The following is a 25,372-nucleotide window of genomic DNA, read 5'->3' on the forward strand; positions in this document are numbered from 1 at the left end:
ATTTCCTCTAAAAACGTGGTAAATTGTTTATTAACACATTTTTCAGTAAATTACACAGAGTGGGTAGGAGCGAGATGGGTCGTAAGTTAGAGAGGGTCATCGGATCAGCCAATTGCTTTTTCTGGAGAGGTTTCACTGCCGCAAGTTTACATTCTGATGGATTCTTAGCTGTAAAAATCGAAGAGTTTATAATATTGTTGATAGTAGGATTTACAACATCAGTAAGGGTGTGTAGTAAATTAGGGGGGCAGGGGTCGAAAGGGGAGCCTGATTTGATGGATAAAATGGCCAAACAGGATTCCTCTAGCGTAATGGGCTGGAAGGTTTTCATACAGCTAGTATCTGTATCAGCAACGGTTCTCTTATTTATAGTGACTGAAGTAGGAGAAGGTATGGGGCATATTATCAAGAACGGTTTTACAATTATCAGTGGTTTAGCAGCAAAAAACTGGGCTTGATACTATGCCGTAGAGAATTCCGATAGAAGCCCATGCTCACACCAGAACATGGACTTCTATTGGAATTCTCAAGAGCATATTATCAAACCCATTATTGCCGCTTTAGCAGCAGTTTTGTGCCGCTATACCAGCGTTAATTTTCAACGCTGTTCTTGACAATATACCCCGAAGTCTTTTGTAAGTGTTAAGACTTTTTCTTCAAAATAGTCTGCTATGTTACTGCAGAGGCACTGGGAGGAGGGATTTCTTGAAGTAAACTATTCGGATTTGAATACAGGTTAACTATTTTGAAAATCTTTCTTTTTGCTTTTGGAATTTTTATTAGCCTCAGTATAAAATGTGTTTTTTGGAAGCTTTGATCATGGCATGATATTTTCTGCGTGCGATTTGTAGATGTTAAGGTCATTACTATCATGGTTCCGACGCCATCTACGTTCCAATACTCTAACTTGAACTAGCAGTTCTTTTAAGGATAGAGAAAACCATGGCGCAGAGGGTTTCTTTTTTGGCAGCCTATGTGGTGTCATTGTAGGTGCCAACTGATCTCTTAATTCCTACATCCAATTCCCCAATAGCTGGTTGTCAACTATAGGGTCACCAACCATATTGGGTCTACCCATGAGTGCTTTAGGGACGAGATCTGGAAGCCCCAAAAGTGCCTTCCACCTAACTTTGTCCTTTTGTAGGTTTTTGGATTTTTCCTTAACTGGGGTCCTATCCTTTATCAGAAGTTCAAAAGGAATTAATTTATGGTCGGTCCAAGTTTGCATAACAGAAGACTTTACTTTAAGAGTATCTAAATTGGAGCAAATGCAATCCAAAATGAGGCCTGCGCTGTGTGTAGCGGACAGCGAGAGTAAGTGTAGGCTAAAAACCTCCATTACCTCCTTAAAGCAAGTTGCTCCAGAGTCCTTATGGGAGTCAAGATGAAGATTAATATCTCCTAGCAGAGTAAAATTGGAGAACCTAACAGCAAGGTTAAAAATCACCTCTCCAATGCTGTCTAAAAACTCATTGTGCCGTCCCGGGGGGGCGATAGACTAATGCCCCGGCAAAGGAGAAGGAGTCATGTAACTGAATACAAAAGCAAATGCTTTCTGCTCCTTTCAGTTCAGGTAGCTGCTCCATTGTGCACCTAAGGGTGTTGCGATAGATAATTGCAAGACCACCCCCGCGTTGCTCTGGTCTATCAGCCTTTTGGATAAGATATCCCGGGGGGGGGGAGGGTATTCACGATGTCTGGATTGTAACAGGCTTTCAGCCATGTCTTGGTCACAAACAGGCAATCCAGATCATCTTCAACTATGAGATCAAAAATATGAAGTGCCTGCTTGCACATGGATCTTGCATTTCTGAGTTCACCACGTAGACTCCTACGTAAATCCTTCTCCAAAGGTATAGGTGCTTTTGTGCAATTAAAAGCCTTTTTACAGTTGATACAACTGATTGATCCCTCCCATTTTGCAGCATTTAGAGACTGATGGCATTTCGATGGAACATTATTCAAAGATAATAACAGATCCCTTGAAAGTGGCAATTTTCGACATGGAAAGAAAGCATGTTTGGCCCTGGGTCCGGTCCCAGCGCAGAGGGGCGCAGACAGGCTTGCCTTTGGTGTGCCTTCGGCGAGCCAGCGGCACGCCAGCTGGGCACGTCCGCTGCACGTCGGCGCCATCTGCATTTGAAATAGGTGAAGGAAACTGATCCTAGTCAAAAGACTAGACCGTCATGAATTCCAAAATGGCCCCCTTAAGTGTACCACAGGAAGTGGGGAAATTACACCATGGGTCGCGTTTAGAAACCTCCCTCCACACAAACAGCATCAGCTGTGATGTACTGGGGAGTGAAAACAGCACCCAGCGAGGTAGGAATTAAGATAACAATGTATTTAAACACAAAAAGAACTGTGAATTAAAAAGCAATACTATGCAGAATCGTAATCATTTAGACCCAACCTAGATTATCAATGCACTGGGGAGAATAATTCTAAATCGATATAATGTGTGCCCCAATAGGTTGAGCTCTGCAGAATACCAAGTCCTAAAAAGCAGCTTTGTGGTGTGTTTATAATAGGTTTATTTGTAGTATATGTGCAGATTTTTTTAATAATATGGCATCTATTTCCTTGACTGATTCTAGGCTATGATTACCATATTTGAAAAATGTTAATAGGGAACATGTTACTCTCAGGTGATTGTATCTAGTATATATGTTATGTCAAACGTATTTATAAAGCACACATACACCAACCGGTTTCTTGGCGCTAAGAACAGGAACATAACCTACTGCTCGCTATTTCAGTGATATGCTTGTATGAAGATTCTGTGCAGATATGCAGAGTGTAGTGTTCTATTTATTACCATTGCTGATTGTTGGGAGGGGCCATGACACAGGAGAAGAAAAGCCCTGAATGTATCACGATGCCCCTCCTCTCCCTCAACAAAGGTAATACATAAAACATTACCCTCTGTGCGTCTGCTTATATGGTTTATGCAATGGCATTTTCAATGTATATTTATTCTAAAAAAGAAAAGTACTTGACCAGAACCTTGATGAAAGGTGTTAACTATGTGAGCAAGGTAGAAGCACATTGAAGAGGTCCTGTGCCTATTAACAAGAGTTGCATCCATGTGTTTGTCTTCCTTGTGTTTCCAAAGTAATTGTGACATGCAATCTGCGATTTTGTCGTCAGTTTTTCTACTGTAGTGATAAACTGGAATTTGACCTATGCACTGTAGCAAATAGTACTATATATATGTATATACATATATATAGTGCTGTTATATGTGTAGTTATAAATAGACGTATTGGAGCAGATCCAACGCAGAAGCCACAGTGATATGCAATCTCAATAAATAATCCTTGTAATTATGGGATCAACTGTTTTCTTCTATAAATCAATTGTAGATTGTCTTACTTAGCTTCTTCTATAATAGAAACATATTTCAGTTTTGAAGTATGATATTAAATATATTAAAGCTGGTTTAGTAGATATTTGTTTAGAAAAACATGTTTCTGACATGATCAGATCAGGCAAGACTGCTCTTGACAACCATTGTTGAATAGTCAACACTCAACTCAACAACGATAATGAAGAACATATTACCCGGCTCATCTCCATATATGAAATAAATTAAATTAAGAAAACACTATCTATCTATCTATCTATCTATCTGTCTATTGATCGATCGATCGATCTGTCTGTCTATCTATCGGTCTGCCTGTCTGTCTATAGAGAAAGAGGGTGCGAGAGACAGAATAAAATAAACAACAAAGAACCAATAATCGGATGGTTTACAAAGCTGAAAAGGCACCTGTGACACGCTAGTGGTAAATTCAAGTAGCTAACAATGTTCATGGTGTGTGGTAGGGTGTTTGCCACATTACAAATGGATAGAAGGAATCAGGCATGTTCTCAACATCAGGGCTAATAGCAGTGCACAGCCTATAACTTAAACATTAAAAGAGCACGTCCAAAATACATAATACTTGATAATGTTTATATTTTTGCTTCACTTGTTGCAATAACAGAGACTATTTATGACAGAAATACGTATTTTTATTTGCGAGAAAGGGAAGAAAATGAAGAAAACACAATTTGAGCAAGATACAGACAAAGCTCCTGAGCAGGAGTGCAAGCTGCTTGTCCTGTGTGGTTTCCAAAGGCTTCGTCTTCAGGATGACACCAGTGTGACTGGTCAGGATTATGGGTGGGAAGAGGATATGCTCTTGAACATTGATCTGAGTGCTCTAAGGCACACACTGTCCCTAGAGTGAACTGCTTGAGATTGCCCACTCTTATCACCTTGTTGAACTGCCTGTGCTAAATCCTTTCCTAACCAATCATACCAGTTTTGTTCCTATCGCTGAACGAGTGTGAAGCCATATCGTGATGTGATGCCAACTGCAGGCGGATTTAGAATGGAGCGTTGCTTACATTATTTCAAGAAGTTGCTCTTCTGGTAGTTTACAGGCCTGCTGCAGAGATTACAGATCAGAAAAACATGTGGGTCTATATTTACTATACTTTGCATAGGTGTTTCAACGCCGCAAGGAGGTGCTTTGTCATGCAACTAGCAGAACAGATCAACTTAAGCACATTTTTTTATGCTGAGAGTTAACACAAACCCAGCACCAAAATTGCCTTGAATTTTAGATCACTAAGCTCCCTTTTACCGATGCAAAGGAGACTCCTCAGAGCAGGTACATCACAAACACCCTTAGGTTTTCATGCAAAGCCATAACTATTAAAATACCTTGCTTAGGCTTTATGTGAAATTCATAAGGCAAAAGAAACCAGGTGCAAACAAGGGGCAAGCAGAATATCGGGTGAATTTCCTACTTGTAAATTTTGTAACTGTGGTGAAATTACTTTCTTTCTTTGAGTGGCTCTCCTCACCTTGAAATTTAATCTGCTGGGTACAGTTTCAGTACAAATGCCACACGACGCTTGACTGACTCACCTTAGCATCATCGTCATGCTAAATCGCTATTTTAAAGTGGGTGCTGCTGATCAGAACATTGGGATGGGAATCTTTGTAAATTTGCCAATGTGCTTTTTTTATGATAATGCAGTGCAACACAAAAGAGTTTAACACAGCACAGCATTGTGCAATTTTTGGTAAATTTGGGCCTTAGAATGGAGGTGTGTGTCCATTTGTTCAAGCATTGTCTCTTCTGCCACACCAAGGCATTTCTTGAAGAAGATGGGCCTTCGCCTACCTTCTACTGGTAGGAACTTTTACTTTGAGAATTGCTAAGTCAGAAATTGATTTAGTTCTGCTGATCCTGGTCCCAATCCTACTGACTTGTCCAGAAACACACATGGGAGTGAGGTGTGCGCTAATTTGTTCAATATCTTTCTGATCAAGGCTCAGAGACATTTCAGGAAGAAAATGGTACACAACCTTCGACACTGGGTTCCGAGATCTACTCTCCACAGCTGCACATATGCTGCAGTCAGAGCAGTTGCTTGAAAATTAGGAATCCCAAGCTTCTTTGTAAATCTTTTGCAGTTGTAAAACAGAATATTGGGGCCAAGAGTATCGTGGCCCCATAATATCATGACAAAAATATTGAGGACCAAAATTTTGAGAAGGTAAGTGCCTAGAGATAGATGCAGATTTAGTATTCCTAAATTCATATCTAAGTGCCTTGAAGCTATATATAGTGTCAAGGTACATATAAGTGGAGTTGAGTAAAGTAAACCAATGCTTACCTATATAATCTTACCGTCACAATATTTTGGTCTTCGATATTTCTGCCACAATATTTTGGCCACGTGATAATCTGTAGTCGATAATCTGGTGGAATACCTCTGTTGCCAGAGAAGGACATCCTCACGCTACAACTCTGGGGCCCTCAAGTTTGGCTCTAAAGATCCCATGTATTTTGCCTCCGCAGCAGTGAATGATTTGTCTTCTGAGACTAGACCTGTACCAAATGCCTCTGGACGCACATAACGTAGATCCCACTTGTCATATTTTGGCATTCGCAGGAAAACCTTGTCATACACGAACAAAACAAAAAATACAGAAATAGTAGCAAAACGTTGTGAACGTAAAGAAGGGGTGCATCAAAACAAACGAAACGAGCAGCTTACATTCGGAACCACATCATTTCTTGAGAACAAATGTATATCTTAGGGTCACTAGAGCATCTCATAGCGAAATATCTAGATACATATTTACATATAAAATGGTGCACCCTCTCCATGTCTAATCTGAAAGCGTTTGTGTCAAACAAAACGAATGCATTCAAAGTACCAGATTAAAGACAAGCACAGAAAGACTAGAAACAAGCTGCAGGCATTTCTTTTTAATATTGTTTTGCATTACTTTGCTTGGAATGGTATTAAAATGCATATATGTATGTATGCCTTAGCGTAACCGAAATAAATTAAAGTGTCTTCGTAGAGAAGAAAACAAGCAGTACAGAACTGCAAACGCACGACACCGGTTTGGAAACGCAGGAGCTCTTATGAATATGCATGTTGCGGGGTTGGCTCTCCTCGCCGGATATTTCACTAGAAGTGATAAGGCACTGCTGTATTACAAAAGAGGAAATGTAAGGTACATATGTGTGTAGAAGTGTGTGTGGCGCTTCTGTTTTTGACAGGATATGACGCGCTGCTGAAGGTGTGGGCAGAGACTGATAGGTGTTAATTGAGGAGCAGAGTGCGTGCTATTGCAATTTCTTGTAGATTCTTTTCTAGTTTCTTCATGAAATTACAACCATTATAGAGACAAAAAAGGAAGGAGGTAAAAGTAAAACCCACGCCTTAGTTCTTGGGCATTGACTGAGGATTCTCAGGCCTGGATCTATCCTTAATTTTTTTGGGGGGAGGAGGGGGGCAGGGGGGGAGGGAATTTTCCCATATTAGTTGGTCTTAGTAGGTTTGTGCCAAGAACTGCCTTGGAAATGCCACACTGCGAGTTCTGCTTTTTGAGGTAATCTGGTGCCAGCTGCTGGTGGCACCCTAGGTTGCCTCCTGGTCTTGCCTTAGCACCAGCTGCTCATAGACATGGAAGTTGAGTTTAAATATTGTTTTTAATGTTCTAGAAGCATGGCACAGGGGGTACATAGTAGTTTCAAATCACATCGCATTACTGTGAACGTGTTGAGGGACGACATTTTTTTTTAATTGTTTCTCCAAATGTACTGGGTCTTTGAGAAGGAGTGCCATGGTATACCCACTGTGCGATGTCACTGGGGATTTTGCAACATGAGTGCTATCCCTTGAGATTCCTAAAGTGTGACCACCCACAGAGAAAATACATTTGGCATTATTAGTTTAAGAACACTAATGAACAAATATACTGCTCTCACGGTGTGACATCACACATTGAAATTGACTGAAAATAAAGTGCAAAGTTGCCACAGAACAGTGGTGTAAATTTATAAGAGTAGCGTAATGCCCACTTGCAATATGTTGCATTCAAATAGGCGATAATAAGAATGAATAACACTGTGCTGACATCTTCAGACATGAAGGAACTTATTTCCTAAAGGTTATGGGGACACTTGCGCAATGCAACACAATTTAGCACTATGCCCGTGGGCCTTTAAAATCGTTAGTAAATTGATACTGTGTTGTGCGTGGTACTGTGTTGTGAAAACGCCCAAGCAAAACTCGTAAACAGGGGCCTGAATATCTAGGGCCTCATTTATGCGGTTTTGCAGTAGGACAGCGCAGGAGGCCTTCCCGCTGTACTGCCCTACGGCAAAAAAGGGCTAGAATGCGCTGTATCTATAAGAAACGATGCATTCCTGTCCTTTTCCCTTGCGCTGGTGCACAATGGACTGCCCTGTGCCAACGCAGGCCCCTTTGCACCATGGTGCAAGGGTGCCTGCGTTGGGGGAATGATTGTTTTTGTGCAGGAAAGGAAACCTTCCTGCACAAAAACAAGTTTTTTTCCTCTTTCTATGTGTGCTGCAGAATGCATTAAACATTAAAATACACAGAGAGATGTGAATAGGAGGACACTCAATCCAGTGCATTCTTCTCCTCATGATATATTTAGCACACACCCAATTATATATGTCTCCCAACAAAGACTCGGTTAAAAGCACTTTATATCCTTCCCCCGCCTAATAATGTTATATGTTTTGATTAAACAGACATCAAGGAAAGAGATGTTTGACCATGAGAAGAAAAAAATGACCGCATTGGTGCAAAATTGCTCTGCACCAATGTACAATTGCTCAGCTCTGATGCAATTTGCGTGCCCTATACATCTTTAACTCCCACATTGTTAACAAGGACTATGAAGTAGACAGTCACAACAATCTTAAATAAATCGCGCCAAAAAATATTAAACAAGATTTACTTCACGACAGAAATCTTGTGAGATACCTCTCCATTTTTACTAAGGCCTACTCTTGCTACCCGTTTCTTGTGCCTTTGCCCTGTTAATTTTCCATCAGATGGCCTGAAAGCTATATTTTTTATTGGTATTTGTTGACATTTGTATTTCATAAGGTTATGCAATGGAGCCTTTCATGGAGAGGGTAATAAGTGATGATGTGAGATGAAGTGAGAAGGGAAGCTGGTGACTCTTGGGCGCTTGCCCCAACAAGGCAGTGGGAGCCCAGAGCGCTTTTAAAGTATCCTAATTGGTGACAAGGAGGATTGTGATAGTTTTCTTGACACGTGTGACGCAGCAGCTTCTTTCAACAGCGTTAAATCTACGCTCACCACAATGACGCAGTGACGCACTGCCACGAGATCCTGCAAGAGGCGATATCATACACTCCGAGCCCGAGAGCGTCAGGTCAGAGTTTTCCAGCGTCCACAAAATTTAAATGCACCCAAAATACAGGAGGTATAGTCTCGCGGTGGTCAGGGTCTACATCCGGGCAAGCAGCGTTCTGTGTACTGATACCAATATGGCAGCAAGGTGTTTTATACAAAAAGAGTCCGTTTCTTCAAGAAGCTTGCCAGGAACTACTATGGGAAGAAAGGCAGCCTTGTCAGATCGGGTTCAGAAATGAAAGCATTGATGACTGAGGTGGAGGAAAGACCCCTTCAGTCGTAGAATCTGCTTGGATATCAAACGCAGTCGGGGTGTCTGCGCCACTTCAGATCTTATATCACCCGTTTCCCGAGCTTCGCCATTCTTATCCTCAGAGCTGTGAAAAGAAAATAATAGAAAAAATAAATTGGTACAATTTCATTCTCCCTGGTAGATTTGTGAATGTGATTTAGGCAAAGAAAGAACATACCTCGGGGATTGATCCAGTGGCGTTAACAATAGTGTGCAGATTATAAAGAAAGGTCAGTAGAGAAGCAGTTTGTCGAAAGCATGCAAAGGTTAAAGTAGATATTGCAAAGAAGCATCACGTGATCCTTTCAGGTGTCAGCCGGAAAAACATGCATAGCTCAGTACTCATATTCTGCAAAAATGGTTTTAAATACCAAGGCGAGAGCCCTAATGGACTGCACAACTTTTCAAATTTTTGGATTGTTTGCACATACTTGCAGCGCGGGGACACTCTGTTTTTGAGTAACCAGGCGCTTTACAAATGGCTTCTATTCTAATCTATTCTATATATTTGTCATTCTGCTCACCCATGAATAACCATTGCTCTCACATTTTACTCACTATCCTAACAGAAGACTGGATTCTAAGGGACCAACACACAATGGCTGCAATCAAAATGCAGCTGATAAATGCGGGTGCAAATTGTGCACCCATGAATTTGCATTAGTGTATGGTGTGCCAATGGCACATGTTATTCCCCATTCCAATTGGTGCAAACAGTGCATGCGCTATTTGCACCGCAATTTACAGTAACTTAAACCGGTCACAAATTGTGAGAGCAAACGCTTGGTTTTTGCCCCCACAGTGTAATTGTAATGTAAAACAACAGGATTCCCGACTCCATCGTGATAAGATCCATATTTCTGTAACCAATACAATGCACAAGTTCCAGCTATGGGTACACATGTTTTATGACTTTCAGACTTTGTAACTCTGTAATGTATGCATGGATATTCTACACTTGTATTTGTATGGTGTTAGTTAGCATGTGCAATACTCCTCAATGCACCTTCTGCTCTCAAGGCCACTACCACAACCCGATTGCCTAATCGCAGTGCCGAGCACTTGCACTTTGCGTTGGACCACCTTATTTCTCAAACTAAGAGACCCACTCCCATATCCTCAAATACGTTTCCAAGTTACACATGAACTATGATGCTTAATACATTGTACTTTTTAGTTTCCCACTCACCACCTCTCCTCTACATATTCCCATTTTTAATCATGCTGCAAAATCCTTCTGCCTACTGTGTACTGAATATATGTAGGATATTACTGAGAGAAATACTTCATTCAAAAATATACATCAAATCATGAGAAAGTACACGCTTCAGAAACTAGTGCCTTAGAAGAGCATGGATTAATTTGTAGACTTAATATGACTACTATTGAGGTACGCTGGTTCTGTTCTGTCCCTTCAAAACACAATCTATGGCATACACGTCATTAGAGAGCTCTAACTGCAATCTTCTCCTGATTACTGCAGCATGCCTCAGTGTCACCGGCAGCCTCTTTACTGGGCAATGTAGCCCATACTGGTACAACAGGCCAAAAAGTACCCTAGCGTAGACTGCATGTGTGCCTTGTGCTTCTGGTGTTTTTTGCATCCAATATAGGAATAGAAGGCCCATTTCACAAATATTTTAGTCTAACATACTCCTGCAGTACTCCTGACACTACTGAATTCCAGGAGTAAGCCAGAAATATTCCTGCTTCTTTTATCACCATTTATGTATCCCTGAATACTCTTTTGTTATCAAATGAATCCACACTTTTGTACCTACACTGCCTGTGAAGCACATTCTTTCTTACCTGGCAATTCCACTTTACTCTTGTAATCTCTTGGTCTCTTCTCGATAAGTGCAACACAAAACTTTTTTTCTCTTCCTCATATTGTTCAGGCCCATTTCCCATCCTACTGAAACTCCTGCATATTTTCCAATTACCAGTGAAGCTCATTGCTTTTTCTATGTGATGCAAAGCACATTGGGTGGTGACTATGAACAAGGACACAGCCACTTCATGCTTCTACCAAAATAGTGGTATACAAAGTAATAAAAACAGCTGTGGATGCTTCTTGGAGTAACTGTCTCCCTTGTATTTGCCTGCTTCTTTTCAGACTTGGCAGGCACCACACATATACTTAAGTTGCACTCTAATGTCATCATATGTAATACTTCTGGGGTACATTCACAGAGGTTATAATCATACTTATCCTCAAACCTGATAAAAATCCCAGACTGCTAGAAAACTACTGGTCAATATCGTAGATCAATGCCAGTTGAAAAATTGGGTCTAAAATCTTCGCACCCTATCTGGAAAACATTTTATGCAAACTGATGAAACATGCTCATATAGGTTGAGTAAAAAGAGGACTTTCAACTATTAGACTAAGCTTTTTTTTACAACATCCTAAAACAAGCTGAGGCGACAATTGGGGTGCCATGGCCGCCAACATCCAAAGGCTTTTGGCAGAGTAGAATGTACCTTTTTGATGAAAGCACTGGAATGGCATCACTTCCCGAGGGGAACATCCTTTACAACGCAACTATTACCCCACACTACCATTACAACGCGGGGATTACAACGAAAGTCGTTACAACGACTTTCGCTGGAGGGCGCTGTTGGATAGGGAATAGTTTAATTTTTTATCCAACACCTTCCCTACTATCCACGGGGACTGGAGTTGGAATAGAAAATAAAACTATTCCACTATCCAGCGCCCCCCAACGCAAGTCGTTGTAACGACTTGCGTTGTAATGGCATGCGGGGTAAAAGCGTGTGTTGTACTGACATACAACCCTTACCACAGTCTTTTTATTTCCCTTGTGAATCTTTTGTTCTAATTCCCCTTAAATGTTTGTACCTTCTAATCGACACAGATCAGCCTACTGTAAGCGACAAGGGAGGGACAGGGGAAAGGGCAAGGAGAGCGAATAGAGCTGTCTCTATGACCTCTTATTTTTTTCTTGGCTGGAGAACTATTCCTTGACAGAGAATCCATGGTATCAAATTCAAAATTTCAGAGATGAAACTAGTGACCTATACTGATGACATCCTTGTATTTCAGACATAGCCTTTTCTCTTTCCTTCATGATGTTCTCTCTGAGACCAGCATATATGGATTGGTGTCTGGATACAAACCTAATAAAGAAGACATTGAAATTCTTCCTGTTTCTGTTTGTTGAACTGTGGCCTGCTTACCTCACCCAGACCTATACTGGCATCCTACAATAATAAAATACATTGTGATCCGATTTTTGAACCATTAAGGTACCCGTACTTCTTCAAAGACACCTGCTTGACACTAAGAATAATACAATGGGCAAATGGCCCTCTGCTAAGGACTTCTTTACGAGCGGCCTGGAATAAACCCTGTTTTATCCCTCTCTTGGAATTACCATTACAAAGAATTCCAGTAATTGCAGGCAGTAGGAAATAATGCAGATTACTGGTTTTTAAGGAATAGCATTTGGAGATTGGATTTCTGTGCCGATTTATTCATCTTTCTCCCTGGTATTTCACCTGTAGACTATGGGCTCGATTGAGATCTTTGTGGATGGGTTACTCCATCCCAACGTGATGGATATCCCGTCCACCGAATAATGCATCTCTTAGGATGTAATGGTATTTATATTTCAGCTGACGGGATATCCGTCACTGCTGTGACGGAGTAAACCATCTGCCAAGATCGTAACCAGGCCCTTTTCTCTGTTGCAGCAGATGAAATTTCCAGGTGTAACACCACTGAGCTGTCTTATTCCAATGAGGCCAGTAGAACCAGTTACCAGGCCAAACAAAATATCTGTCCACGTCTAATAAATGCCGTAATCTATTATGGGGGCTTAGGTTCCTAAGAGCAGGCCAACTTCACTGTATCTCCTTAGGAAAACAACAGAACTCCAGGTTTGATGGAGGAGTCAATTTCTCTACTGTCTGATGTACTATACCCTGTCAGTCTATTAGTATTACGCCCTGTGCTAGCTTGGAGTCCCTACTTACAGATCCACCCCCTATGCATATGGTTGTCTTTATGGATGACTACAAAAGTAGCAACATTTTAATAATTCATGGATACACTAGGGCAGTAACCTGTAAATTAAGTCCCAAGACAATGCGCAGTACTGGAAATCCAAAAAGCAATTTAGGATAAACACATTAATCAAATTTGATCAATCCATATTACATTGTGATAAATAGATCTATACAGGTAAAATCAGGGATATTTAACTCAATGGGCAAAAACACCCTGTAACCTTAAAAACGCTGCAATCCCACTTTGTCTAGGTAAAGAATTGCAGTATCCTTCTAAATGTTACTTTGCAAAGCTATAAGTCTGAAACACAAATCATTATACCAGCAAAGTATTTTTACCTTACAATAATTGCGCTCTCTAAAGAATACATGCCCTACACCCAGAATTTGGTTCAAATAATCTTCAAATGCACGAAGAGAGAAATATTTAGATTTTGAAGAAGAAATGTAAAGGTACAGTTGGCATAAGGTTAGTAGACTCATTTTGTCCTTGGAACGCACTGGGAATTCACAAATCCTAACAAGCAGCAGAGGCCACCCAAACTTTGTTGTTGGGAAGCCCTCAGTGTGCTTTTGACTTCGGAACCATTACTAGCCAATCCAGCACAATTCTGGAAATCACATGACAACTCAGTTTTTTACGAGCATATGGTCCTCATATGTCGTGCATCGATTTTTTTTCCGGTGAAAGTTGAATTGTGCCATCAATTAATTGCCAGGCGTTAATAGGGAACTCACATATCTGTTTATAATATCCCCATTCTCTGCCATGCTCTTCCAACCGAGACCAGCACATCGGATCATAAGACTGCCAAGGCACTTTAAGAAACCCATGGCCATCTTGAACAGGGAAATCTCTCCAACTTTTGCTCAGTAGAGCATAATGAGACAACCTTGACAAACATGGCAAACACTATAGAATACTCAACACATTTTGGAGTCCATTAAACATCTTTCTAGACAAATGGATCCCGTTTGAAAACAAAAAGAAGTCCAAACCTCTCTTCAATCAAAAACTTGCCCTACTGACCGTGCATATGTCAATTTTCCTTCATTTCATTTAGTTTTCCTCATTTCCATCTTTTGGAACTCTAAACTGAGACTTTACGTGAGCTGCTGTCTAATTCATAAGACTGTGAGTTAATATTTCATATTCTCCTTTACCTTACTAAATAAATTATTGCATCTGCAGTCTCTTTGCTTCTTTATTACTTTTAATGTTGTGTTCTGTTACTCTCTTTTTGAAAAAAAATGCATTGCACTAAAAGAATACTGATGTTCTATTTACAAACTTCCATTGCTGAGATTTCCACTAATAGATGCCATTGGAACAATTGGCAATCACAAGCTAGGGAAACTAATTTGCTATTGTTGTGACCTCCGACTGCTAACATTTATTCTTGAACAGCGTGTATCTTACAATTTATCCAATTGTTTTCCACGTATACATTTCTGTTTTCAGCCATCATTTTACCTCACCTTTAGGCAATTAAATTAAGTGCACAAATTCTGATTCATAAGCAGGCTTGTTTATCGTCAGCTAAGTCGTTTTAGAGTTCAGGCATTTATAAAAACTATTATAGTTTCTTAGAAGATACATTTTGTTTAGACCCTTTTTGGAAAATTATTTCAAATTACCTATCTCTTGCCTAATGGACTATTCAGTTCAGCTTGCATGTACTTTGTTGACCTGGCTAAATTCATGAGGAATATGGCAGTAAAAGAAACTAAAAAGGATAATATACAATTGTTTAAGTGGAATATCCCAATTACAACTTTAAGAGAACAATTTAGAGCTACATATGCAGCAGACTAAGAGCTTGGAATCTGGGGGTTAGCCTGCATCTGCATTATTGGCCATATTTATAATTTTGCCACACAACACAGCACTTTGCTGCGCTTTGCGAAAGAGAGAGGGCAGGAATGCGCCAGATCTACAAAGACATGGTGCATTCCTGCTCTCTCCGTGCTCTGGTGCACATTTAGATGCCTAGTGCCGATGCAGGCTCTCTTGTACCATGGTATAAATGTGCCTGATTTGCAGGCAGGATTGCTTTTGGGCAGGAAGGGACACCTGCCTGCACAATAACAATCCTTTGAGGCTTTTTCCTCATTGTATGTGTGCTGCATTCTGCAGCACACATAGAAAGTGGAAAGAATTAGGAGACATAAAGATATTTCTCATCATTATGGCTCCCCTGAGAAGGTGTAGCATGCTGGTGCACTCCCAGGCCAGCCACTCATGGCAAATCTGGAAAAGAATGGATGTTTGGGAGCACCCACTCCCCACCCATTGAATGCCTCCCTGGGACAGAGTAACGCAAGGCAGTTACTTGTGCTGCCTTGCGTTACTCCAGATTTACCAAGCACCGCAGGGCCACATATGTTGGATTTGCGTGGCTTGGTAAATCTCATCTAGGATTTGTGTCGTCTTTGCGTTACCTTGTGCGGTGCAAGGGCAAAACAAAGTTTTGATAAACATGCCCCTATGTGTCTTGTGCTACAAAAATATTGTCGATCAGATCATTGTGCCCAGAAATAACATTCATGCAATTGTTTATTAAAATGTAGAGGTATATTGACTTTAAAAAATTGACTACCATTATATTATTATTATTATTATTATTATTAATTTTATTGAGTGCACAGCTACCCAGAGGGTTTCCCGGCGCTGACCAGAGAACAGGGATATGACCATTAACAACTAGTTTACTGGTTAAATAACCACAACTTCAGTTCCCTGTGGAACCTAAGATAGTTGGGCTCAGTTCGAAGAGCAAAAGGAAGGGAGTTCCAGAGGGCAGGACCCAGAAAAGAAAAAGAACGCCCACCCATTCTTGCTCGCTTAATCCTAGGGATCAGGAGCTTGAACTGGGTGGATGATCTGAGAGTCCGGGAGGGGACATAAGAACTAATGAAGGATTTAAGATATTGTGGGGCTTTGCCAGCGATAATTCTGTGTATAAAACACAGGGCCTTAAATTTAACCCGACTCTCGATACGAAGCCAATGAAGGCTGCGTAAGAAAGGGGAAATGGATGACCTATAAGGGAGTTTCCCAAGCAGGCGAGCAGCCATGTTTTGAACTATCTGGAGTTTCCGGACAATCTCCCTACCAGCACCCAGGAAAAGAACAATACCATAGTCCAGGTGAGATGTAATTAGCGCCTGGACTACAGTTCTCTGGGTGTCATGGGGGAGCATCCAGATGATTTTTCTCAGCCACTTGAGAATGGTAGTACAAGTGGCACAGACCTTCACTACATGGTCCCTCATTGATAGTTGGTCATCAAAGATGATGCCCAAGTTTCGGGACGTTTTAGAGGGCAAGGGAAGTATGCCCATTTGATTGGGCCAGTGCGAGGGTCCCCAAAGATCATGATTGTTTCCGAACAGAAGAAGCTCAGTCTTCCCTCCATTCAGTTTTAATTTATTGTCATACATCCAGGCAGATATGTTACTAAGCCCGAGACACAGAGAGGAGGGGCAGGAAGAGTGACTGGTGGATAGTGAGAAAATCAGCTGGGTATCATCAGCATACGAGTAAATGGAGAGCCCCGCTTGCTCCGCAATTGCAATGGTCAAGGTAAGGCTATATAGCGAAGTATAGATTTCCTATTCTAAATCCATATCTACTTTTGATATTGTGGTGCCATTATAAATACAATCTCAATATTAGAACCTCAATGTTTTGGAAGCAGACCCACTATATGTGGCACCTATGGTGGAAATATGTTAAGAGCATAGGCCAAATGTAAATTTTTAGCAAGAAATATACCATCCTCACAAAGGTATATCATTAGCAATGAATATAAAATAACCTAGAATATTTAAAAAAAACTTGCATAGCTATGTTAAGGCAAGCATGTATTAACAGTCAAGATTAAAATGTGGAAAAGGCTGTTGACTAGCTAAAGCTTTACCAATGCTGGAAAATTCAAAGCGAAGGACCCAGTAGCCACTTCAGAATTGAGGTGCAGACTTTGCTGTGGGCCTAGGATGTCTTAAATCTCAGTACAATAAATAGCCATGAACTGACACATTTTAAGCAATTAGTACAAGCTCATATGGTGTATACAAATGTACAATATACTCTACAATATGGTAACTGTGTGTACACATAATCTACATTGCTTAAGATGAGACACATATTTTATCCCCCTTTTAAGACCTAAGGAGTTGTTAACTTCACTGCCATTTAAGCCCGTGAACTATGAAGTTGTGCTGGCTCTTCCAATGCAGCAAAGCTACTATTCAAACTTTCACTAGGCCTACAGCAAAGGCTGTTAGTTTTTTCCCATTCATACACCTTTGCTGCGGACAGTGCTGATTAACATCTGAAATTATATATAGCTTACAGTGTTAAAGGTGCAAGGAGCCTTTACCTGCACATAAGAATAAATTGTCCGATTTCCTGGCAAGCGTCTATTCCCCTTAGGTACGGACAACTTAACCAATGGAATTTTACAGAAAAGAGAAGCTACTTTAATAATAGTGAACTTGAAGGTGAGATAGGCAATAATCTCACCTCTCTAGGAGATAATATGCATTAGTCTGGAGCAATCGCCTATCCTCTGCCTAATAGTTAGAAGATCTATGGTAGACTGCTATGCTGGAGTGTCTAAAGAATTGTAAAACTGGAACGGAATGGAATTTTTTTCCTAGGATATGAAGAGTATCTTGATCATTCAGTTAGTTCATCACATGACTGAACAGCAATCGCTTTTTGTTACCTGTTAAGGAAGGGTCTTCAGTGCCATCATCAAGTATATGTCCATCAGGATGGGAGTGGCACAGAGGTTTACCTAGTGTAGCCTGTTGTTCTTGTAGCGAGATAGAGTTTCTGTAAGGTGGTGTGTTATTATTTAAATTTACGGTTGTAACGGGTGACTTCTGTCTCACATCATTTTGAATAGTTGGTTGATTGACCTTCCTTACAACTGTATGTGACGGAACCTTCTCAGAGAATTCAATTTCTCGGTCATCTTCATCATCGTCAATAACCACAAGTTCTGCACGAATGATTCCATCAAAGTCTGAGAGTTTCTTGTTTTGTTCTACATCTTCATCCACATGCTGATAACCCATAAAAATCATGGTAACTGGTTCACTGTCATCAACATAACATGGCATAGCATGAACAAGGTTGTACTTGACATCGTCTTCAAAGTTTGGGGAAGACCTTCCATTGGAATATTCAGAGTTACTAAACATTGCTTCACGGTAATTTTCTTTTCCAGCATGGTATGGTTCATGTTTGTCTTGAGTTGCTTCTTCTGGTCTCTGTGGTATACTGGTATGTTGGTTATTTGGCTGCTCTGGCTCTTGTGCATTTAGCTTTTGAAATTGAGATACAAATTGTGGTGTTTGTTGGACATCCAAACCATTTACTTTACTTTCATGTCCACTTTCTTTGCAGTCCAAGGGTTGATTTGGATGCCCATTAAGATCAGGAGTCTTTTTTCTATTTTCCACTTGATATGGTGGATCAGTGACATGTTCTTGTTGTTGTGGGGTTGGTGAACTAGAATACTGGTAAGAGAATACAGCCTCATGGTATTCTGTTGGGGATGATGCATTTTTCTCGGTTGCTTTTCTCAAAAGATCCTCAACTTCAACTGGAGCAAGACTGTCTATTCCATTTTGTGTCAGAGAGTTCACAGCATAGACTGACTTCCTACCATCATCATAAACTTTTACTCCAGTATTTTTAAATTCCTCTGATGGGAGCGGTATGGTAGACAAAACTGTGCTTTCTCCAGTCTTCATATCTTTTTCAACTTTGATTTCCATGGCAAACAGTGCTGTCAAGAGAAAAAAAAACTTGAAAATGGTATATACTAGAACAAAATACATTATATATCTCTCACCAAATATACTGTTGTCTACACAATTCTGATTTGTTTCTCGATTCTTGTTATCAGATGGACAATTGGTGATGGATTTAGCTGTGTGGGGTCTGTGTACGCTCCCAGATTTGTGGCAATTCTAAACTTGCATTAAAACAATATTAAGGAAGGGGTGAAGTGCAATAAGAAAGGTGGTATGTTTAATGCTTTAATGTTGAAGTAAGCTTGATTTTGAGACATGTTTTTATTCCTACTGCAGTTACTCTCTGTAAATATACTGTAGTTGTCCAATGCTTTTTATTCTGCCTAATGTTCCTTGTCTTAAGACATTAACTGCATTTCAGCTTTTACAAGCATTCCTCCTTACCACTCTCTGCTCATTCACTGGCCCTGCAAATGTTTTAATAAAGAAGAGAAGAGATTGTGCAGATAACAAATAACTGCCTTAATATAAACTCTGTGACAATGTGGGATCAGGTGCAAACAGTGGGTTGTGTGCAAAATGATGCACTATAAGGCCATACAAATTAGGCAAGGTAAAGTATTACTTGTAAGTGTTACTGAGTTATCTCCCATCTGGATGTGATGAAATTAGTGTGCTGTTAATATTGCACCCAATAACTACTGCTCCCTTAGATATGAGTATTATCCCAGTGCGCTAGCACCACACCAAACTCACACTGGGGTGTTATGTCGTGGACCTTAGGCCAGATGCTGAAGAAATAAGTGACACAGACACATGGATGTTGTGGGTGTAACTTGCCACGGGCATGTGCGCCCAACCTCTTTTATTGACAGGGTCATCTGACAGATGATGCCTTTGGTGGATGGGTGTTGGGTGTGTGTGGGGCAGCTCTCAGGCTGATCTGTGATGAGTCCATCAGGACACTACATTCATCCCAAGAATGAAAAGGAAGTTCAACAAGTTCAGCTGTGGAAACATAAAAACAAAACTGGAAACCACTGAGCCTATTGGTTTTCAGAATCAATCAGCAGGACATCAGCAAACACCTAGACCAATTAGGCTGGCTTCAACAGGACATCTCTGTGTGCACTCATAGTTTAACTTAAGGTGAGTCAGGGCATGGACACGGCTACAAAGAAGTCTGCAGTTTTCTGATACCTGCTAGTGTTGTGTCTTAAGTGTACAAAGTTGGTCCACCATGTTGATGCTCAAGATAGGTCATGCTAAGTGTAAACAGTTCAAAGGTGTGTATCAGGAGCATTGTTGGAGTCCATTGCGCAGCTTGCTTTTGTGGCACTGCTTGACTCTCTGAAGAAAGCCTTGTATGGACTGGAGAAGTTGTCAACAGTCTTCTGAGGTCTTCCTCTGAGGCCTTTCTACCTCCTGGTATCTGTTACTGAAGCAGGGTCAAGACCATCTCTTGCTTGTGGAGGCCTCTTTTGATGTGCTGCCAACAGTGGTGTGTGTGGTCTGCTCACGGGCTGTGTGTGTGTGTCGCAGGTGGGCCATAAAAAGCCCATCAAGGAGCCACTGCCTAGGCCCTCGTGCAACAGCAGAGGTAGATTGGTTATGGTCAAAGCATTCTACAGATGAGAGGATCAGGATGCAGAACGAGGTGAGCAGATAGTTGCTGGTTGATGGGTTCTTCAGAATGTCAGGTGCACTTCTTGACTTATGGTGCAACAATGGCATTGGGCTCCACTCTGGTTGTAAGATGCTCCACAAGAAGTAGCAATGATGCACATTACAAGGACTGGCAGGATGATATTGTCAGTAGGGTGAACCTGTACGATGGGTGCCAGTGACTTGCCTTCATGCTTTCATGGATTCTTCTTTGGTCCGTTGAGAGTGATAATGACCAGCTGGCCTTTGTAGCCGTCTGACTCTGTGAGTTACTGGTGCTCTATGTCTTCTACTTCTGAAAGGCATATGTATCTTTTGGCGTACATGCCAGGGTTTGCTAGGCAGCAGATGACTGTGTATTGGCATTTCAACTGGGAAGGGTGGGGTAGAGACTTGGTTCACCCATGAGTCTGTTATGGAGCCAACTTCCAAACATGATCCCACCTGATCTTCTCACCTGTCAGGCTAGGTTGGTGATCATGTTTCCCAGTGTGAACCGGCTTGTCACTCTTCTGTCGTTTCCTTCTTCTTGGTTATCCAGCATGCACCATCTTCTTTTCTACACCGGTGAGACTTCTAGTTGTTCATATCTCTTCTCTTTCCTTGTTATGTTATGTTAAAATTATTTGCAGAGCGCACTTTCACCAGACGGTTTAATGGCGCTATGAACGTGGGGCAGCAGATGAGTGAAAGATGGGCATGCCTTTACTCATAAGCCTGAGTAAACAGCAGGGTTTTCAGAAGGGATGTAAAGTGGGTATAAGATGTAGTTAATCTAAGTTCCAGGGGGAGTGAATTCCAGAAGTGGGGGGCAAGAAAAGAGAACCTAAGACCACAGTGTTTCTTACATTCGAAGGTGGCGTTGGTAAGCAAGGCCAAGTGGGAGGAGCGAAGTTCTCGGAAGGGAGATAGATGTGGATCAAAGAGGTAATGAAAGCTGGACCAAGACCGGCCAATGCTTTGAATTTGAAGCGTTTGGCCACCGGGAGCCAGTGAAGGCTTTTCATCAGGGGACAAACGTGGTGGTGTATAGGTTGGTGAAATATGAGCCTAGCTGCCTGGTTTTGTACCAGTTGCAGACGACGGAGCTGGTAGGCAGGGATGCCAACGTAAAGTGAGTTGGCGTAGTCGATGCGGGAGAGGACCAGGGCCTGGAGAGCAAGGGTTAGGGCCTCCGTAGTTAAGAATCTAGAGATCTTTTGAATTCTGCAAAGGTGGAAGAAGCAAGATGACACTACTGCGCCAATCTGAGGCTTCATGGATAGGTCTTTGCAGATTATAACCCCCAGGCTTTTAGCAGATTCTGCAGTACAGGGAGAAGTGCCTAGGAGGGGGGGCCAGAAGTTAGAGTTCCATGGGTTAGAGGGGCCTCCAGTCAGGATGAGCTCAGTCTTATCGATGTTGAGTTTTAATTGATTGGCCACCATCCAATCGAGGCACATGGTGGACTGGAAGTTGTTGACTGAGTAGTCAGAAGAGTCAATATCAAACACCAGCTGGATATCGTCTGCGTAGTTAAAAGCAGCGACCTTACTTTCGCGTAAGGACTGGATTAGGGGAGTCAGGTACAGGTTAAAAAGAAGAGGAGAGAGGGAGGATCCCTGGGGGACACCACAGGTCAGCCTGACTTTCTCAGCAGAGAAGTTGGAGAGGCAGACGGCCTGGTGTCGGTTACTGAGGAAGGAGGAAATCCACCTTAGAGCCAACCCCTGGATGCCAGCGTAGCCGACACGGCCGATCAGAATGCTGTGGTCGACCGTGTCAAAGGCAGCTGACAAGTCTAGGAGCACCAAGGCCTGACTGAAGTTATGGTCTGCCCCCCTTCTCAGTTCATCCATGACTGAGAGAATGACTAGCTCGGTAGAATGTGCTGGCCTAAATCCAGCTTGTTGTGAGTCAAGGAACTGTGAATGTTCAATGAAAGAGCTGAGGAAATTGGTGACATGAGCTTCAAGCAGCTTGCTGAGGTAAGGGAGCAGCAAGATGGGGCGAAAATTACTCATCAGAGAAGGGTCAGCATTCAATTTTTTCAGGATGGGGACGACTTCAGCTATTTTAAAGGATTCTGGGACAGAGCCTAGTCTGAGATCGTTTTTGAGGAATGCAAGTGGGGGTCAGGGCATGTGGCAAAGACTTCTTGTAAGATGTGGGATGGGCAGCAATCTGTGGGGGAGCCTGATCCAACCTTTTTTAATAGAGTGATAAACTCATCCCTGGATTTCAGGGGAATTTGGTACACCACCTGGGTTTTTTTAAAAGTGGTAGCAGAGGTAGTAGAGGGTGTGGGGGAAGGAATGCTGCTTTTGCTTATGCAATCTTCTCCATGAAGTATAGGTTAAGGGAGTCACATAATGTTTGAGAAGGGAGGGGTTTAAGTGTTACTCTGTCCGGGTGTGACAGCTCCTCCACTATGGAGAATATGTCTTTGGTCTTGGTAGCAGAATTGGTGATTTTCAGGGAGAAATGTGTGGTTTTGGCCTGGAGAATTAATTTTTTTGTAGTCTTGTAACAGCGTGATATATGATACTTTTTCCCCAGGGGCGTAGTCTCTTCTCCAGCTGCGCTCAGCTTGCCTGAGTGCCAATTTCTTATTTTTTTTTTCGTCCGAGAACCAACGCTGGGCGTCATGGGGTCGCTTACGTTTGGTTCTCCTAAAAGGTGCGACGATGTTGCTGGCTGATTCAAGCCAATCCTTAATGCCGGTAGCCTGATTATCTAAGGAGTCCTGGTCAACAGGAGGCAAGGCGTTAAGTAAGGTACAGAACTCGTTGAGTTTGGCCCAGCTCCAGTTTCTTGCCATATGGTTCCCTGTGAGGGGCTGTTTTATGTGGGGGGCGCAGGTCAGTGAGAATGTAATAATGAAGAGGTCTGACCAAGGGCACGGAGAGATTAGGGGTTGGGTGATTTCCAGGTTGGAGGTCCAAACTTGGTCTAGGACATGTCTCTTAGTGTGTGTAGCGGACTGTATATGCTGAGTACAGTTCATACCGGATAGGAGGTCTGTGAAATCTGAGGAGGTGGTACTCTCCTTAGCATCCGTGGGCCAATAGTTAAAGTTGCCAATAATCATGATTTTGGCATTATTAATGACTAATTGGGACAGCATTTCACCAAACAGTAGGGGGAAGCAGGGCATGTATTGAGGGGGGTGGTAAACAAGGGCGCAGATAAAAGAGGACTGGGGGGATTTGAATTTTAAAATGAGGGTGCCAACTGAGGGTATGCCAGCAATATTTAAGGCTGTAAACCTGAGTGGATGATGAATTATAGCAGCGACCCACCTCCCAGCTTCCCCGAGGGCCTGTTGGCTTGGAGGATATAGTAGCCTGGGGGCACTGCCGCAAGAATATCCGGTACTGACTCAGTCGTAAGCCACGTTTCCGTCACAAGAAGTATGTCAGGTTTGTCTGAGTCCAGTAGCTGGAATATTTCGAGTTGATGTTTTACCAGTGAGCGGGTGTTTAAGTAGCTGACTACCAGGGTGCTTTTAGTTTTGTCCAGGGGCGGGGGGGGGGGGGGGGGGGTTATGGGGCCGGGTGGGATAGCAGGGTTGGGGGAGAGGCTATTTACAGAAGGTAGGACTAAGAGTTCAGGGAAAGCGGTCCTTGGGTTAAAAACCCCTATCAAATACAGATGGGCCAAGAGGCCAATTATCATGGAGATGTGTCAGTTCAGTAGCCGTATGAGAGATGAAATGGGCATAGTTACCTGCTACTTGGCCCGGTCGTCCGCTGACGGGCGCAGACAGGCTTGCCTTTGGCACGCCTTCGGCGAGCCGGCGGTGCGCCCGCTGCGCGTGTCCGCTGCGCATGAGGAAAGGCATGTCAGCTTTATGGCGTGGGGAGAGCTAGAGTGTAAACAGCAGCTCCGCCCCCAGCACCTCCCAGCTGCCAGGAATGAGGGTCAGAGGCTCCCGCACCCTCCACATCAATCGGGGAAACCCCGTGGTGGACCGGGGTGTCTGCGTATGACCCAGGCGAGATATATACTGCTGATACAGGTAGGAACACAGTGAACAGTAGAGGGGTTGGATTAGCGATGCAATACAAGTTTAAAAGTTTAAAAGTTTAGCAGCAAAGTGCTTGTGCAATTGTGCAAAGTATGCTCACAGCGCGTTTAGGAAAAGATGGAACTGCCTACTTAGTAGTCAAACAGGACAGGTCTTTGATCAGGTCGTCAGACAAGGCAGGCCGAGCAGCGTTCTGTCACCAGCTGCGCGCATTCACCTTGGTCCGCACTGTCTTCAGGACAGACCAGCAGGGCCTTGCGGTGGTCAATTGTCTCTATGGACAGGACTATAGGCCTTAGGCTAGTTGGCTCACGATTTGTGGTGAACAGGGCAGGGGCTGATCCACTCCTCTTCATTTCTCTTCTAGTTCTGTGTGCCATTGAGCCATGTGTTGCATGTTCCTTCATCAGGGACTTTCTTGGAACTCCCACTCTGTGAACAAAATGGTGCGGTTGAGGGGAGCCATAGTTCTGCCTCACCTCTTAATGGTGCAGTGTTTGTGTGTTGCGGCCTGGCAATCACTAGGTAAGGTTAGAAAGTGGCACAGTGAGCCTGAGGGTGCAGGATAATGGGGCTGTGGTATCTGGAGCAGGGTCTCAAGTGCACTGTGCTCCCCATTATCTTTTCAATCCAGCCTTACCTTATCTGGGTCTCATCAGTCTAGGGTTATGTCCACATAGCAGGCTTGGATGATCTGTGTGGAGGGGGTTCCTGGCCTAGGGGAGGTGTGAGACTCTTGGTTCGGTGGCAGTCTCATTAGTCTATAAGTAGTGATCTTGGAGGCCTCAGTGATGCCTTCACTCCTTCCTGGAGACAGAAGCAGAGTTGGAGTGCTCTTCTCCTTTGCCCATCCAGGTTCCCTCATCAGCTCTCTCCTCTCCATATGAGGG

The 25,372-nt window shown here is 42.5% G+C and overlaps 1 protein-coding gene across 1 annotated transcript in view; it reads right to left on the reverse strand.

Annotated features, from left to right (window-relative positions):
* Positions 1-6,260: 6,260 nt before the first annotated feature.
* Positions 6,261-25,372, reverse strand: part of LOC147672864 (palmdelphin-like) — a 219,370-nt gene continuing 200,258 nt past the window's right edge. Inside the window, exons 7-8 of the mRNA XM_086947967.1 lie at positions 17,770-18,840; positions 6,261-9,089 (exon numbers count right to left, since the gene is read on the reverse strand). Of these exons, the coding sequence (XP_086804093.1) occupies positions 9,046-9,089; positions 17,770-18,840 (1,115 nt within the window). The 3' untranslated portion in view covers positions 6,261-9,045. The remainder of the gene's footprint in view (positions 9,090-17,769; positions 18,841-25,372) is intronic.

The sequence above is a fragment of the Lissotriton vulgaris genome, unplaced genomic scaffold (genome assembly GCF_964263255.1).
Source record: "Lissotriton vulgaris unplaced genomic scaffold, aLisVul1.2 SCAFFOLD_471, whole genome shotgun sequence".
In the NCBI taxonomy this organism is placed as follows: domain Eukaryota; kingdom Metazoa; phylum Chordata; class Amphibia; order Caudata; family Salamandridae; genus Lissotriton; species Lissotriton vulgaris.